Source organism: Carettochelys insculpta, chromosome 12 (assembly GCF_033958435.1).
Source record: "Carettochelys insculpta isolate YL-2023 chromosome 12, ASM3395843v1, whole genome shotgun sequence".
Classification (NCBI taxonomy): domain Eukaryota; kingdom Metazoa; phylum Chordata; order Testudines; family Carettochelyidae; genus Carettochelys; species Carettochelys insculpta.
In genome coordinates, this window is record NC_134148.1 from 17,394,338 (window position 1) to 17,412,443 (window position 18,106).

Here is an 18,106-nt window from a genome sequence, read left to right on the forward strand (position 1 = left end):
AACACATGAAAGATTCTAAGTTAAAAGGTATAAAGCAGAATTTTCAAATATTGCATATTTTAATTAATTATGTTGACATGTCAACTATTTTAAAAAAAAATTAAGGCTGTCCACATAATATTCCGTTGACTCTCGAACATGGGTTGTCTGGGCTGCATTGAGTGAAAAGGAATTGTCTCGGGCCGCATATAAAATATATAATATAGTTAATGTATATAAATCACATAATAATGTTAAAAGTTTACGATCTTGTGGGGCCACATTACTAGCTGTCCAGGGCCGCATGCGGCCCGCGGGCTGGACATGCCTGCTCTAGAATTTAGTGTTCCTTCAGAAATTCACCTACTAGCAAAAGGCTCACAAAAAACAGTATCTGCAGAAAAAGCTGTTGAAACATGTTGATCTTAGATTATAAATGCAGCAATACAAATGAAATTACTGTAAATAATCACACACATACTACTAAACCACCAGTTTCTACAACATATCCCTTGAGATACTGTGGTGTATCCAGTGTGTAGTTATCTTGTTCTCATATGCCAAAATCTCTTGCTAATTCTTTTCCAGACCTTTTATAAAAGCTCTATTTCCCGAAAACCTCCAAGCAGACAAAAAAGGCCGCCCAACCACAGCTGGCAGCAAAATTAAGGTATGTTCAGTTTTATGCTTCTTGGAAATAACTGGGATACAGGCCAGGGCAATTCTTCTTGGAGTTGGTATTATTTTTATCTTTGAAACGTCAGGCCTGGAGACAGGGTGATTTCTTTTAAAAGCTTCAACTCTCAACTCACCCTCAGGGCATACTGGTATGATAGGGTATCAACTATTAAAGGCTTTTCCTAGGAAGTGCCTTGGCATGGGGACTGAGGGCTTGTCTCCACTCCATTTGGCAGCAGTTGCTCTAACAAGTGTCTATTTAGTGGGTCTGCTGATGACTCAGATGTCAGCTCTAGTATTTCATAAGAATGAGATGAGTAAGGGGAGTCAATGAGAGAGGAACACTTCCATTGACACAGCATGGTGTGAACCCCCCACCTCGATATACAGATGTAAGCTATGTTGGCGAGAATTATGCTATTAATATAACTCAGATTTTGTACCTTAGATCAACTTTCCTCATAGTGTAGATGTGCCCTGAGTTACACTGTAGTGGGAGCTGGTTGGTTTTGTCAGCGGTTGATTTGAAGTCAGTCTGGTTGTATTAATTGGTGCATTCAGTGTGTTCATGTGACTAGAGATTACACTGGGTACATTTTACAAATCAATAAGATGGAAGAGTTTCCTTTTTTGATGGAACAAAGATGCATTATACAAAACAAGAGCTAGAAATAGATAAATCTACAGGCATATGAATGTAACTGATACCTAGTCTTCAATTTTTGAGATTTTTAATGGAAACTCCTTGTGAATTATGACTTTTTATGTATATTACTAGTTCCTTGTAGCCTTTCACAAGGTCAAACTGAGTCTCTCTATACAACCACACTTGCTGATTTATGCTGATCATATCAATATACTCAGGTGATCACTGGAGCAGTAGATTACTGATACTTCAAAGAAAGGTCCCATATCACTTATCTGAATTAGCTCAGACCCAAGTTTTGTTCCTCATTTCACAGAAACAAGCAAATGATCTTGTTGGTACCCTGATGAAATGTACGCCTCACTACATCCGATGCATCAAGCCCAATGAAACAAAGAAGCCTCGAGACTGGGAGGAGAGCAGGTATGCATTAGCCAAGAATGGTGTGGGCAGAACCAAAGTAATAGTCCAAACACAGCTTCCCTTGCCAGGCAGAAGTAGTGCATTTGTAATTACACAGCATGCTGACAAACAGAACTGGGCACTCTAGACACAACACTCAAGAAAATCCTTCAGTAATAAGACGGTGCATAACCCCTTACTCTATGGTCTTTACTAAACAGTGAGGAAAACAATAGTCTCATTTGATTTAGCATTAGTAATTACTGGGGTTAATCTTAGTTTTCCCCTAGCCAGTTCTGGGTAATCACAAATTACAGAATATATTTGAGTAACTCAGATAGTAATTATGGGTTAAATTTTCAGAACAGTATAGTAGGATTTATACAACCAAATCCTGTTACATACAAACAGGATGTAACTTGTAACTTTTGCTTGTTGCTTTGAAAAACAGCTTGTACTTGATAGTTAAAAGCCAGCATAATGTGTACTGTCACTTTTATGTTTAAACTCTGAATTTAATATACAAGAAAGTACTGTAAAAATAAAGTAAGGAGACATTTTGACTTCTCTCCTTTGATTTAAATTTTTATTATCTAGCAGTCTGAGCACAAATTGCTCCAGATATGTTTACACTGCAATAAAAGGCCTGTAGCACAACAGCAGCTGGCCTGGGTCAATGGGCTCAGGCTGCAGGGCTGTAAAATTGCAGACTAGATATTTGGGCTCAGGCTCGGGCTCAGGCTCAGAAACCCTGTTTTCCCAAAGATTTATGTTGTTTTATCATTGCTAAAGTACTTGGCAACGAAGTACAGGTGATACCAACCACTGAAGCAAATTGACATTATCTAGCTATTTAACTATAAGCACTTTCCCCTAGTTTTTAAAAGGAATGGTCTCCCATTCTCTAATCTGGATTTTATTTTTATATTCTATATGTAATAGTAAAGCCTTCCTTGCTTGCTGGTGATGTCCTCAAGGGAAGATATATCTGCATCTTGCTAAGTAAAACTGTAATCTGCAGTGAGGATTCATGGGACTGACCAAAGGGATTTTTTTCTTTTGCTATTTTCCATACATAGTCTTGTGATCTCACTGCTTCGGGAAAGTTCAGCGATACTGGAAATACATCATCTAACTGGGCTGAAAGAGCCACAGTGGTGTTTTGCTGACCCATCTTGGTTTAGCTTTTGAAAAGACTGTCTTCCTAGGGTTATTTAGTGTCATGAACCACACCAAATATGCATATTTGAAAAACTGTTGTGACTGTGTATCTGATCTGCTTATTATTAGCGTGTTACTAAACTTCAAAAATATTGTCATCTTGCTAAAGACTTTTCTCAAGGAAAGTCTGTGTTACTCTGTGCTACACAAACCTATGTCACTCCCAGTTTGTACTTCAGTCAAATAGTTTCAGAAATTGTATTACTCTGTTTAAGATACTTTAGCAAATCTTGAAAATGTGTTTCTTGAAAATGTGGTTTTGCTTCGATTCTCATATAGATGCATGGCCAGAAATTGAAAATTTCTATATTCGCAAAGTTCCTAGACTCTGACCTTGTTTGAGGCTGGTATATAAAGGAAGATTAAGTTGTTTGTTTGTTTTCCCCCATTTAAAAAAACAGGACAAAAAAAAAGGGTTTCAGAAATGTTGTGTTGCAGAGTAGTAAGAAAAAGGCAATCATGTTGTTTTTCCACTGCATTATTCCAGATGTGAACAGGAGGGAAAGCTATAAACAAGAATGATATTCAAAAACATATTTCTTACTACAGTTACTGCACCAGAAGCCTTGGAATGGGTACAAAGCCTACCTTGGTTCTTGGAATACTGTAAGATTAAAATATGCAGAATTTTTTACTGTGAAATCCAAAAGGCAACTTACACATTGCTTAACAGTTTTTATGAATTTGCATTAAAATGAGAAATAACTAGTGGGTTTTGTCATTGACAACGCTGGATTTTAAAAATGAGTTATTATCCTGCTTTATAGTGTGAAACGAATGTTGTGAATGTAAAAGGACTGTTGTGATTAAAAAAAAATCAGTGGGGGAAAAAACATCTTGTACTTTAGAGGCTTGGAATGAAATTAAAACTCAGAAAATAATTTCAGTGACGCAACAGTTGAGAGTAGTTCTTAATTTGTGCTAGGGCTCACTGCTAGGCTTGGCAGTTCAGAGCCCCAGCATCTTTAGGCTTCTGCTTGTAAAATGATTGCTTGAGTCCTGGTACCTCTTTCGTTACAAATAAAGCACTGATTTAGAGGTATCAAATTTTGAAGGAGCTCTTTGTAAAGAATGGAAAGATAGTAATCAAAACATTTTTTTTAAAATTATCCACAGTTTAAAGAGAGGTTTTTAAAATTCAATGCAAGCTATTGAGATTTGGACTTCTTTAAAAAAAAAAGAACAACAAAAAACAGTTATTTTCATACATACCCCCTTCAGCTATCTGCTGTGAATTATAAACACTCAGGAAATTAAGAAAATACAAAGTAACAAAGCAGGATTTATATAATAAAAGTTCACTGAAAAAAATAGTCCCTTATTCTGAATTAATGTCTAAGCTTTAAAAAGCAATCTAGCAGGGCATATCCTTTTTTTAATTTACAAAAATGTCAAATATGTTCCCAGGCTGCAAGAAGGAGAATGAAGTCCCCAAGAAGCTTTTTTCCTTGATGTTTTCCCCCCTTTGAAATTTAAGATGAGATCCTCAGCTCATTTTGCAGAACCGAAATAAAAGAATTTTCCCAGAGGAACTACAGAACTGTCAGAGGAATGGAATCTCCCTCTTCAACCCAGAGACAAGATACAGAGCACCTCTGCAGCCTGCCAACAGCTGTTAGTTCATCCCATGGGACTGGTGCCAGCCTATAGGGCTTGTGGCAGATTTTTGAGCATGCTCCTGCCATTCTTCCACCCTGTCACAAGTCTTCACTCAGTAACATGGCAGGAGCCATAGTGCCCAAGGACCCACTGCTGTACAGCCCTTAGTACTCCAGAAGTGTGGTACAGTAAACTCTTTCATATCCAGCAGCCCTGGGACTGAGAGGTTACCAGATATTCACATATTCTGGGTAACAGCAATGCATAACACTAAAGAAAAACTTACACTGTATTTGCTGTGTTTATTTGTATTTACTTTCACTATATTGTGCGTATGGAAAATGTAAGTAAAATTTACTTATGGTTAAAATGCCAGTTATTTAAGAGTTCTGGATAATAGAATGCTGAATATGAAAGAGTTTACTATATTTTGGACATATGGCCATTGCATTTGGCCTTCTTGCACAGTGTTGAGTGTGAATAACCAAGTATAAGACATTACGTCTGTTTTTGAACTATGTAAAGTGAAGGTGAAATTTTAAAATGTGCTGTGCATTTACTTGACACGCCCCCCCCCCAAAAGGCCAAGTTTAAGAGCCAAGAACCATAGACTAATCAAATCCTGAATTGTTCCCTAGAAGTTTAATTTAAACAAAAGGGAAAAAAGGATAGAAAAGTATAATAGGAAAGTTAAATTTCTGGTTAAGGGACCTCTAAACAAATTATAATACTTGCTTAATCAAGAGCTCATCATTCCCTAAATGAGGAAAAACTGTGATGAAGTAAACTTACAAGAGGAACAGAACAGGTACCGTTATTCCATCCCAGTCTTACTGGTGTCCACATTTTCATCCCACTCTGTAGTGACGTACAGTTTGAATATTATTCCCTCACACACACATACCTGTACACACACACATACCTGTGGTTCAGAACTAGAGGTGTTAAACAGAATATAGAATAATAAGGATACATAAATTCATAAACAAGCTGAATATTAGGGGATTTATAAATCTCACTGTTTTTCCCCCCCCCCCCCACAGGGTAAAGCATCAAGTGGAATACCTAGGGCTGAAAGAAAACATTCGAGTAAGGAGAGCAGGCTATGCCTACAGACGGGTATTCAAAAAGTTTTTGCAGAGGTACAGTATTACAGATATTGTGGGATTATGGTTTACTGGAGGAGTGGGGAAAGGAGTAAACAAAACAAAACAAAAAACCTATAAGCCCTGAAAAGGCATCTAGTTCTCTCCCATTAGCTTTTGCTGTACAAAATGCTATTTATAGCGAGATTTAAAAGAACAAAGTCTTTTAAAGACAACTTTTTGCCATTGAGAATTATCATGTTCTTCTCTCAACTCACCTAACATATCAACTCCTACTGCAGTGCTATGAATCCCTCAGGAGGTGAAAGTCTGTGGCAAAAGAGAACAAGCAACGTGTTCAGTAAAGTACGCTCCAGTCTATGAAATTCACACTTCTTTGAATATCTAATTGTGGGGCTAGCAATGTATTTGTAGATTAACACGTAGTCTGGCTGAGACACTCTTAATTGAAAGTAATTTCAACCTAATAATAAAATAACAACAACAATATATTCCAACCTTTGGTGGAATAATTGACACATGGCCATCCATGATCAAACCATGGCATCTTATGGTTGATCAGCAAACTTTTCCATGTTGTATTTAAGAATCTAAGCTCTAATTCTAGAAAAGTAGTTATTGTGGCAAAGGATGAGACAAGCAGATCACCCAATACTTCCCTCTGTGCCCCTCACAGAGAAAAGAACGGAACCACTCAAAATAGTGGATTGAGCTAAAATAATGAAAATAGGCATTTATTTTCATCCCTCATCATGAGAGCCTCAACCAGGAAGAACCGTTCGGTCTCATTACCATACTCTTGTGCAAGGAAGACCCAAGGAATGCTGCACCAAGATACAAAACATTTTTTCCTTTTTGGGAGCAACACCCTTAGGTTATGTCTACACTACAGCAATCTGTCAAAAGAAGCTACTGTTGGAAGAAATCTTCTGTCAAATCTTCTGTTGACAGAGTGTGGCCACACAAAAGCAGATCGAAAAAGCGATCTGCTCTGTAGACAGAGAATGACCAGAGTCATTCTCTCAACAGAACAGCCAGCTGGAAGTACAACAGACAGGGCTGCCTGATGACCCGGAAGCCCTGCCTGTCGACAGAGGGTCTCTCTCTAAACCTGGGTCTACACTACAGAGTTTTGTCAATAGAAGAGGCCTTCTGTTGACAAAACTAGAGCATGTCCACACAACAAATGTGTTTTGTTGAGAATCTGTCAACAGAATGCAGCAGTTTCCCCAGCAGAGTGTTGCCTTGACCATGTGAGGCACAGCGCCTCTGTCGACATATTCTGTCAACAAAAAAATAGTGTAGATGCTCCAGGGGCCCTCTGTCAACAGAGAAGACTTCTGGTTCACTGGGCTGCCCTGTTTGCAGAGATTCCAGTTGATTGTTCTGTCGACAAAGGGCTGGGCAGTCTGGCCACTCTCTGTTGACAAAGGGTGTTGACGGGGGAGCCTGTATTAGGCGTGGACGTGTTCTGCAGACAGAGGTTCTGTTGGGAAATGCGTGTTGACAGTGACTCTGTCAACAGAACTCTATAGTGTAGACACAACTGGAGTGTCGACATGGATTTTCTGTCAACAGATTCTGTTAGGATAGATGTTCTGCCTCATGGGGGAGAGGCAGAAGGCTGTTGACAAAAGTGCTGAATTCTATCAACAGTATGTCAAAAAGAATGGATTTTTTAAAAGGTATGTTCCCCCCTTTATTGAAGCATTGGACAAAATGGAGGATATAGCTTCAGAGAATTGGAACATTTCCAGGGATAAGTTTGTCCCCTTTTCTGGGATAATTCATCATGGAACAATCCTTCACGTGATTTAGTCTCCTCTCAGTAAAATGTCAATGTACTTCATATTGTGTTAGTCAATATCAGACTGTTACTCTAAAGAAATAAAGCTTGCCTACAGTTACACTGAGGTTACATTTGTATCCTAAAACAGAAACCCCTTGGCCAGGGCTATTCTGAGTGCAGTATTTTGTTCCCACTACCCCTTGTTGTGAGCGCGATATCAGGAACTTCGAAATAGACTTTTTTTTTTTTTTTTTTTCCAAACTTCCGTGCCATGTGGCCAGCACCGGCTTCGAAATAAGCTTCCTTGAAATAACTTACGCAATTTTCACAATATAGTGTAGGCTTAGCCTCTCTTTTTGGCGGATTGAATAAATAACCAACAGAGATAATAGCTAGATAATAGCTGAACACTGACCACTTATTGGGGCTACGCGGATCCAAAAATCCATCAGAATGAGAGATCTGCATAGTGAAAGTCACACAGTGCTTAGAAAAGAAGGTGAATAGATTTCTACTCTTAAAGGCACTTTCTGAAACTCCCTGCAGTAGCATTTCTCTCTTTGTGTCAGTGCCGTTTGGTAAAGTTTAACTTCTTGTTATGAGTAAAACTCTTCATGCACCTTTCCATTCACAGTTACCTAACATCCAGAACAAGCTCTGTTCTGACACCATGAGTCAGTGTGAGTAAAAGTGTGCTGAGGCATGGGATGGACAGGAGATGCATGTTTGTGCAGTTGTTTTCATTGGGAGCTCCTTGGCAGCTCTGTGTAAGTGGTGATTTCTGGGCTGAATGGACTTTTATGTCTGCAATTTACATTTGCATGCAAAAAGCCAAAGTCATTGAAAAGGCCTATCTGTTTTAAAGCATAACCAATCTGAGCCTAAGCCCCATATTCCCATATTTAGATGTGTGACTTAATTGCTTACTGTGTGTTTAGAATGGATTTTTTTTTTTTTAGCAGCCATGATTTGGCATCATTTCAAAGGCATTTTAAACATTGGCTCAGTGCTTGTGCCTGAATCACTCTGCCACCTCACATTGCATGAGCTCGAAAAGACCAGCTAGTGGGACAACACTACTAACTGGAATGAAGAGCGTTATTAAAAACACAGAACAGTGTTTGAGGGGAGTACCATGCCACATGAAAATGCACAAATAATACCACCATATATTATTACATATTACAGAATAATGTGGCTGTCCTGAAACTTAGGTACTTCACAGTATTTAGTATGTGATGTGATCATGAGGAATGAGACTGGGAGGGGAAAAAGTAGAGGTTGAACCTCTTGAAACTGGAACTCTCTTGTCCAGCAAACTCTGTAATCAGTCATGATTTTAGTTAGCTGGGTGACCACTTATCATGGGTGTGGCTGAGCTTCCCATGGACCCATAAAGTTTGTTTACAGCCACCAATCCTGGCTCTCAGTGTTCTGTGCTGCTATTTAGCTGTAATTTACCCCAAATCTCTTCTCAGAGCACAGTAAACAGTGGAAGAGTTGGTAATGTGCTAGAAAATATTGACCCCACATGGTCCAGCAAGTTGCTTTGTCCGGCACTGGTCAGGTCCTGAGGGTGCTGGACAAGAGAAATTCAACCTGTATTTTTATAGTTTTGGAGATTATTCCTCATATTAAAAGTATTGTATTCTCTGATTTACACCTCTGCTTCTCCTTGCCCCCCATCCCCGCCCCCCAAATGGATAGAATGTGTTATTTGGAACATGTATAAGGTCAAATTCAGAGGGAATACGCAAAAGATATCATAATATAGCCTTTCTTACACTGATTTAGACTCTACTCTGAAGATTCCTTAGACCTATTTAAACCCACTGTATTGATGACTTCACACTTTGACCCGCCAGAAGAAACTGGAAATTAAGTAGAGTAGGAAGCTCTTTAATTTACAGCTTTTTCTTGTTCATCCCCATAAATTATATTAACTTTAGACTCTTTGTTGCATCAGGAGTGACATAACGATATCTAAGATACAGTCCAAGTTGCATCATCTTGCATACCACTTCAGCATTTGACTTTAACCTTTATAAATAGCGTTGGTCAAGCTAGTCATTACAGATGTAGTGTCTTTTCTTAGTTACTGAATTGGCACAAATTCTCTCAATTTCCTTCTAATACATTTGCTGTTCATGAGTTTTTGCCCAAGTTTGGGCAAGCTATTTGCATATTTTGCATTGTTCACAGTCTGTTGCCTGTCACTGTTGTTTGTGTTCAGTGGTTCATCATCTATGTCGCACGGCATCTCATCCCCAACCACGAAATGTTTTAGTCAGAGGAACAATGAAAAGTGAGCTTTCCCTCTGCTAATTTTCTAAAAACAAATGATTTATGCAGTTTCAAGGGCTGGAAACGTTGCCACTAATACCCAGAAGCTGCCTCTGTACTCAAGAGTTGAAGAAACTCAGGAATCATAGTGAGCCCAACAACAATTTATCGATGATTTCTCTCACCCCCCGACATTCAGGTAGTTCCACTAAAAAACATGATTTACACCATACCCCACCATGCCTGGCGCAGGGCTCAGGAAAACAAAGCTGTGATGAGGCTGTCTAAAATGGAGAAGAGTACAAGACTGATTTTGTGGGGCAGTTTTCTGCGGCTCCCTTTCCAGAGTAGTTCACAAAGCGGATCAAAGTGCTACAAGAGGTACTTATCTGCAAGCATGCTGAGGCATATGAAAGCCTAGCTCGTAAGCAGGCAGTGAGACAGAAAAGCATTGTAACTCTGAGCTTGTCATTTTCAACGCCCTGGTTTCTAGCCGGTTAACCCTTAGAAAACAGGGCAGTTCCCAAGCAGTTGTAATCTGGGAGTTAGCTAATCTCCCAGGTGGAAGGGAGTATGCTGTGGGCTTTTGTGCCATGGGGAAGAGAAGCCAGAAGTGAATCCCACCCTGTCCTGCCTCTTTCTTTCCAAGAACCACTACTTCTCCGATGGCTGTTTTTTCCGGTGTCCCTGTTACTGGGTTCAATCCTCTCTCTCTCACTCTCTCTCTCTCTCTTTGCAAAGCAGCAGGGTGGTATTACTCATCCAAGGACCATCCTTCTCCACTGCCACATGCCTGCCCTGTTCCCTATTACAGCACTTCCCTCCCTGGTCATATTCTTGTTGTGGCCAGTTACAGAGCTCCCCAGTCTCGAGCAGGAGAGGGCATCATGCCAGTCTCTCCCCACCCTCCTGTAGGAGAGGCCAAGCCAAGGGCCTCCTGGTACAGAACCCAGAATGGCTCTCTGTTGAAGAGCAGGCTAGCTGTGAACAACAGCTGGACTGGGAGAGGGAGGCTGGCTGCTAGCTTATATATTAGAGATGCTTCACAAATGGCCATAACAAGGGCTAGAGAAGGGTTGGAAAAGGAAACAGGCCATGTTTGGGGTGGGATCAGTGATGTGCCAATGATGATTATATATAGTGATGCCCCACTATAAATACTGTGGATGAATTTATTTGTTGTGAGATTGTCAGAGATTAAGGATGAAGAACTAGGGGTATGTGTTTTGTCACCTACAGTTGGCCTAGGCAGACTGAAAAGGTTGGGATCAAAGACATTCTTAGTGGACAGCACCACCTTTTTTAAACTGAAAACCCATGAATGTGCGCGCCCTTCCACAATCCCTTTCATATACACTGTGACAACACAGAACAGCGGGTCCAGCCAATCCTGCGGACAGTACTGGCTGAGATCCAGCGGCAGTCTCCATCTGCTACGTGTGTGATGCCAGGTCTTAATATTTTTTTTCTCTCTCACTGCTATCTCAGATATGCCATTCTGACCAAAGCAACCTGGCCTTCCTGGAAAGGAGATGAGAAACAAGGGGTTCTCCACCTGCTCCACTCAGTCAATATGGACTCTGACCAGTACCAGCTTGGGAAAACTAAGATCTTCATCAAAGCTCCAGAGTCTGTGAGTATGACTAATCATGAGTCGTTGCACATGGCACAATTTGGTTGGCATAGGTATGATTCTGCTTTCTTGGCCATGCAAAAGGTTTGTATGGGCAGGACCTGAGAGGCCTGGAATAATCATTCTAACCAGGCTTGACAGGTCACACACAAGTCTTCTCTGGAGGTAGAGGCAAGACTTACAAGTGCTTTTACAATGTGTCCAGTAGGTAATAAGGCTGCTGCATGACTACTCATAACACACTGAGCATGAGAAAGATTTCCGAAGAAAGGCAGGACAGGATGCAAGGGTACATTGGAGAGGGACTCTGTTACACAACACGTCAGTTGCAAGGGACATGGCTTGTACTTGGTTCTAAGAGAAAATGGCTGTGTTTACCTTACCACCTTCCTTCGAAGGATGGTAATGAGGGTGTTGGGAGTTTACTAATGAAGTGCTGCCATGCATAGGATTTTTTGAGGAGTAAGGGGACTTCGAAGCTGCCCCGGCACTTTGCAGTACCACCGAGTGCACCGCCGCTAGACGCGCGCCGGTACTTGCAAGTTTAAAACTTCAGAGTTGCCGCGGGGGGAAATTTGCTTAATGAAGTGCTGCCTGTGCACGGCAGCACTTCATTAGTAAACTCCCAACACCCTCATTACCATCTTTCCTTCGAAGGAAGGTGCTAGTGTAGACAAGCCCCTTGTAATTTTGGGGGAGTCAAGCATGCAAACCATTAGAATAAGAAATAAAACAAGTATTACTTGTTCAATCACAAATGTAACCAGTCAGAGGCAGAGGCAGCACAAAGAAAATGCCCCAAATATTATAGAGACTATTGTATTTACTAGACCTGCCTCAAATGTTCTGGCCTTGCGGAGAGTTCAGAGATGATGTGTGCAGTAGGGAGCTGGACTGAATATTAATCCCAGTAATTGCTGAATTCTTGTTGAAAAAAATTCAGCTTCAACAACCATTAATGTTTTTTTCTTTAAAAAAATTGTCATTAAAAAACCACTTCCTTCTTAGTTGGGAAACATATCTTGTTCAAGATCATGTAGTCCTTTTTAGAGTCACATTAAGTCGGGATGGAGGAGGACCTACTACCCCAATTAGAGCCTCATTCTGCACGTGTGGAAGTCAACAAAAGTCTTTCCTTGGACAGTATATCAGGGACTGAGTCAGCGAGGACTGTTCCCGTTACTGTATATTTTTCTGTATTATCCAGTTTAGTTTCAAATGTCATCTGATGGTGCCAATATGATTTCCTTTGAAAGAATTTTCCACTGCCTAATATACCGTAAAAGTTGATTGGAAAATTTTATATCAAAACCTCTTTTCTACTAACAATTAGGTTTTTACGTTTATTAAAATATCTTAGGAAGTATTTGTTTTCTCCAAATTTTAAGGTTTTTTCATTGGAAAAAACAAATCTGATTTTTTTTCCCCCGGATTTTGGATGGTTTTGGCTTAGAAACAAAGAAATTTGTATTTTAATCAAAAGTTGCAGTTTTCCCACAGAGAAAGGGAAATAAATGCACATGTTCCAGCCAGCTCCTAGATCACATATTTTCCCAGAAAAAAAAAAAAACTACTAAACCATCGGCACCATAGTGTTGCCATATTAAATTATCCAGGCTATTAAAAGGGCCACTTTAATTTTGAGAGAAGTGAAGCTTTAGATGACTCACATAGGCTTCTATTTTGTTTGTCAGAATAAAAGAAGGCATATGATTGTTGCAGGGGGGAAAACCATTCGCTCTGCTCTGAGGGAGTGATCAAGTAAGGACCACACTCATTTTGTATTAAAGAATATCTCTGGTATTTTTGTTTCACAACTTATCTTACAGTGAACAGCATTTTTTTTGTCTTAATGTTTTTAGTAGATGAGGGAGAGTGTGACTTTGATGGCCTTAATTACAGCTGATGACCTGCCTTGCTTTGCTAAACTGCATTTAGAATTCGTTAGCAAAAAAATTTTAAAAAATGGTATGTGCTGACAGGACACAACATCAGTAATACAACTATAACTCACAGTGTACCCATTAAGAATGTGACCGTGCCCCTGTTAAAACTGACTGAAGTGTTGTTATTGGTATAACTAGGACTACTGTCCATTTGCCAAAATCCTATTGAGTGCTTGCATTGTTGTGAAGGGAATTTTATAAGCTTTCTGCAGTTGCCAACTAACTGTGAAGTAAGGTTTTATGAATGGCAGACAGGAGGCTGTTTCTACTGCACACCTGAATAAATAACTCTGTTCACCTACAAGGGAGAGTGAGACCCAGAGAAAATGGTTCATACAAGGCTATGTGTTTTTTTTTATTTAATATCAATATAACACCCCATTTTAGCATTTCTAAACACGGGGTTCTACACATACCTTCTAGAGTTGGATGGGACCTCAGGAGGTCATTGAGTCCAGTCCCCTGCACTCAAAGCAGTACCTAGAATTATCCCTGACAACTTCTTTTTTAGCCTCATCGAACCTGCCCCAGAATCTTGAAAGGCACCCTCAAGGATCAAATGCATAACCCTGGTTTTATAAAGTCAGTGCTCTAGCCACTGACCTATCCTTCCCCACAAACCTGCTAACTCTTTGCAAGACTTCAGCAGCTAAACTCAGCAAAGGATAAGCAAAGGATTTTTTTGTGTGATTCTACTGTTTGAGCTCATGGTTTTCACTGTTTTTAGGGATCTAGTATTAGCTGTTTGAAACAAATTGCTAAGGGTAACTTAAACAGCATCAGATAAGCAGCACCAATCTGAACAATATTTTTGTGATTTAATCATGCTCTGCTAAGATGGGTGGTTGTGCCGATGATAATGTCAGGATTAACAAAGGAGATATTTTCTCCTGCAGTAAAAGGCAGCCTTCTAACAAAAACATTTACAGTGCCATAAATAGATACATTGAAATGTGTTATATTCCATGACAATTATGAAAATTGTACTGCTGAAAAATTCTAGTAAACTAAGTCTGTAAATCTGGCAGGATTAAAACAAATACTTTTAGCCTCTTATGACTGTTACCCAGAATCTTGTTAACTGTTTTTTTTTAAAATGGTACTTTTGAGCCTTTGATCCGTGCTTCCTCAGACTAGCTCTGCTGAGAGAAAGGTATCATCCCCAGGACTTTGGTTTATGTACATTTCATGCACAAAAATCTATTTGGTTTTAGGAAGAAGGGGCTTTCGAATTCCAGGGGATCCTTTCAAAAGGTGCCCCCATCTACACAGGTGGCATGAGTTCCAAAAGCAGCATTTTTGAATTGTGCGCAGTTACCATTATGCCAATGAGGTGGTGCATATTCACGTCAGCACTGCATTAGCATCTTTCTAACTGCCTCATTAACATGCCCCCATATAGACAAAGCCACAAGGAATAGGGGCTATTTTGAAATAAGCTATTCTGGAATAGTTTATTTTGAAATAAAGCTGCTGTGTGGACATAGTATTTTGGATTAGAGCCAGGAGCTCTATTCTGTGTGGACACACTATTTCAGAAGAAGTTTTGCTTATTTTGGGTCTTCCCTGTAGTGCAGATACGTTACTTCAGAATTGTTTATTTTGGAATAATAATTCCAGAATAACTCTCTAGTGTAGACATACCCCATGCTATATGTCAGAAGTGAGGTGGGAAGGTTGTAATTTAAATAAACACCTTTAGAATTTTACAAACTTTAACCACTGAGGTTATCACTACCACAAGAACCTCTTTGTCATTGTCATGCTATGGCCATAATGGTCCAAAATGCAAAATTTCAAATCATTTACAATACCCGATCACACAATAGCATTACATCTTGGCAAGGGTGCCCATTGTCCATATCTCTGGCTATATTTACAATAGAAGCATCTGTCAACAGATGAAAGAGAGTGTGGCCATACACTGAAGCAGATGGAAAGAGCAATCCACTCTGTCGACAGAGAGTAGCTGGACTGACGGCCTGACCCTCTCAACAGAATGGGACTGGAACCTCAGCAAACAGGGCTGCCTGGTGAACCGGAAGCCCGATCTGTTGACAGAAGGCTCCCAAGAGCGTCCACACAGCTTGTTTTTGTTAACAGCATCTGTTGACAAAGGCACTCTTCCTCATCTGGGAGACACAGAAGGTTGTCAGCAAAAGTGCCAACTTTTGTCAACATACTGTTGACAAAACGCTTTTTGTATGTAGCTGCTCCACCTGTTTCGTCAACAGACCCCCGTTTGCTGACAAAACTCTCTAGAGCAGCAGTAGCCTCTGAGTGGAGTCAAACCCAGGACTTGCTATGTCAACAACTATGGTAATAAGTCAGATGTGGATTCTGACAATTAAAAAATATGCACTGCTAATACCAGTCACGTCAGGTTTTTTTAATCAGTTTTGAAACTCCTTTTCAATAGCCAGACCTATTTTTAGCCATGAGCTGCAAAGTGTATGTTACAAAAAATGTGAAGAGCAGAAGCAGCTGTTATGATCTAAATATGACCTCCTGCATAATCCAGACAACAAAATTTCATCCAGTAATTTCTGCATCAAGCTGTGTTTAAATTGAGTATCTCTTTTACGAAGATGTCAGGATTGTATGTTTTTTCTGCAACACAGCTGACATAAAAAAATCCCTAATTTCTTTTCCCCCCCCAGATATTATGCTTTAGAGGGAAACAAAACTGAAGAATATGCTTCAGTGTGAAACTTTTGAGCCACTGTTTTTATACATAGCCCTTCAGGTGATCAAATTTTATGCATCTGACAACATTTTGTGCAGGGTTGGTTTTTACTGTTTTCTTTATGCACAGCTCCATTTTCTGCCCCTGGCAACATCACTGCCAGGCAATATTCAGCATCCAGAACAATGTGGCAGGTCAGAGGAGTTTAGAGTCTGGGAGAATTTATCTCAGATCACCTGCTGAAGAAATTAGCAGGCAGCAGCCATGTGTACAGAGGGGTGGCAATGATGCTGTTAGACCTGTCCATTGTCCCTTGCAGAAAAACACTTTATAAACAGCAGAAAGTGATCTTAAAAACCACTCCTAAAATATAATTAATCTTCTCATTTGTATGACTGGTATAATTTTAAAACTTGCTCCATTCTCAGTGGATTTCCCTTTAAGACCAACTTTTCTCCTTAGGTCTTGTGTAAAAGTTTTCTGTTTACCATATGATTTCACTTTGGTAGCTCTAGTACTTTGCTGAACATGCAGAAAAGATCTGTTTGCTTTAAAACCCACATTGGATTACATTGGATAGGCACAGCATTATTTTTCTTTTGGTAGCATCCATGGTTTCAAACCCAACAGCTTTGAAACACATATACACAAGCCAGCTAAATCTTTTAAACTAATGAATTTTATGGAATTAAAACAGCCAATAGAACACTGGGAATTGTCAGCTTGTTATATTTTAAGCATTTTTATGACATTAATAAAGAGGAAATTTAGAATCTTTGATTTTCCATTTTAGAAAACAACAGTATCATGAGAAATTCCTGCAGCCTTTTCTAAGAGACAGCCTTCAACAATATATAGAAAACCTAAGACCTTTGGGTAGGATAACTGATTGATTTGAAAATTCAAAGAAAACAAGTTTTAGGGGCTTCCATTTTGATATGTGATAAGCAGCAGAATTCATCACATGGCTGGATTAATTTGTGTAAATCTTATGGAATTTTTGAAGCAGTCAAGCTTGTGTCTATGCTATAACTTTTAGTTGGCTTAGTGCCCAGTTAGTGCCACAAGCAGCTCTAAGCATGGTTTTTGTCCATGCGTAGCACTATTTTTTTTTTTGGGGGGGGGGTCTCTATTCACAGTTCCGCATATTGTGAAGTTTATGGTCTATTTGTATTCCTAGCATACCACACCAACATGCCTATCTTTCAACTGAAAACCATCAACCAAATATAGGCTTCTTTGTCCCTGAAAAACAATAGACATGGTATCTTCATGAAGGATCTTCCCCTGATTTCTTCATCACCCACTTGCAGATATTCTGGAGTTATATTTTTGTGGGGTGGGGGAGAAGCATACATAGTTTAGCAACAGCCCCTAAAGTAGTTACAGTTGCAAATGTCAGCATCAGTGGGGTCTATTTAAAGCCTCAGAAATGTTATTTCTATAGGCTATGTCTGCACTAGACAGTTCTGTTGACAAAACCTGCAGAGCACCCACACTAAAAATGCATCCTGCTGATATAGTGTTGGCAGAACTTGGCACTTTAGTTGACTGCCTTCTGCCTCTGCTCCATGAGGCAGAACACCTTTCTTGGCAGAATCTGTTGACAGAGAGCCTTGTGGACGCGCCGGGGCGGGGCGGGGCCCCTCTTTCAGACAGTGCTTCCCAGGTTATCTTTGCCTCTCTGTAATATATATGTGTGTGTGTGTGTGTGTGTAGCTAAGAATTACTAGGATATTATAAAATTCTGTTTCCTTATCATGGATTTAACTATAAAATGCTATTATCTTAAAAAAAAAAAAAACATAAGAAGCAATACAGTTGTTAGTGAGCACTGTAGGCATATCTGCTCTGTAGCTAGGTCATCATATACTTCCATGAACTTAAGACATCATTCCCTGAACCAACGGTTTTGCTTTCTGTCAGTGGCATATAATTCTCTATGTATTGATTGCCAAGAAAACAGCATTTCACAAGACAAACAAGGGGGCAACCTCAAGAAATTCTGGATATAGCCTACAGAGGAATTTCCCAGAGATCCCCTAAGGCCTTTCCAAAGGACAGTGTATCAGGCACAGATTAACTGATCAAGTGTCCATGCCAAGTCTGGCAGGGAACCTAGATCCCCGAGTAACTCG

At 39.8% G+C, this 18,106-nt stretch overlaps 1 protein-coding gene across 2 annotated transcripts in view; it reads left to right on the top strand.

The window, feature by feature from the left end:
* The window catches only part of MYO1E (myosin IE), a 161,916-nt gene that overhangs the window by 111,236 nt on the left and 32,574 nt on the right, over nucleotides 1–18,106 (top strand). For both annotated transcript variants that reach the window (XM_075006785.1, XM_075006787.1), the window contains 4 exons: nucleotides 568–649; nucleotides 1,620–1,726; nucleotides 5,569–5,667; nucleotides 11,192–11,336. In XM_075006785.1, the coding sequence (XP_074862886.1) occupies nucleotides 568–649; nucleotides 1,620–1,726; nucleotides 5,569–5,667; nucleotides 11,192–11,336 (433 nt within the window). The remainder of the gene's footprint in view (nucleotides 1–567; nucleotides 650–1,619; nucleotides 1,727–5,568; nucleotides 5,668–11,191; nucleotides 11,337–18,106) is intronic.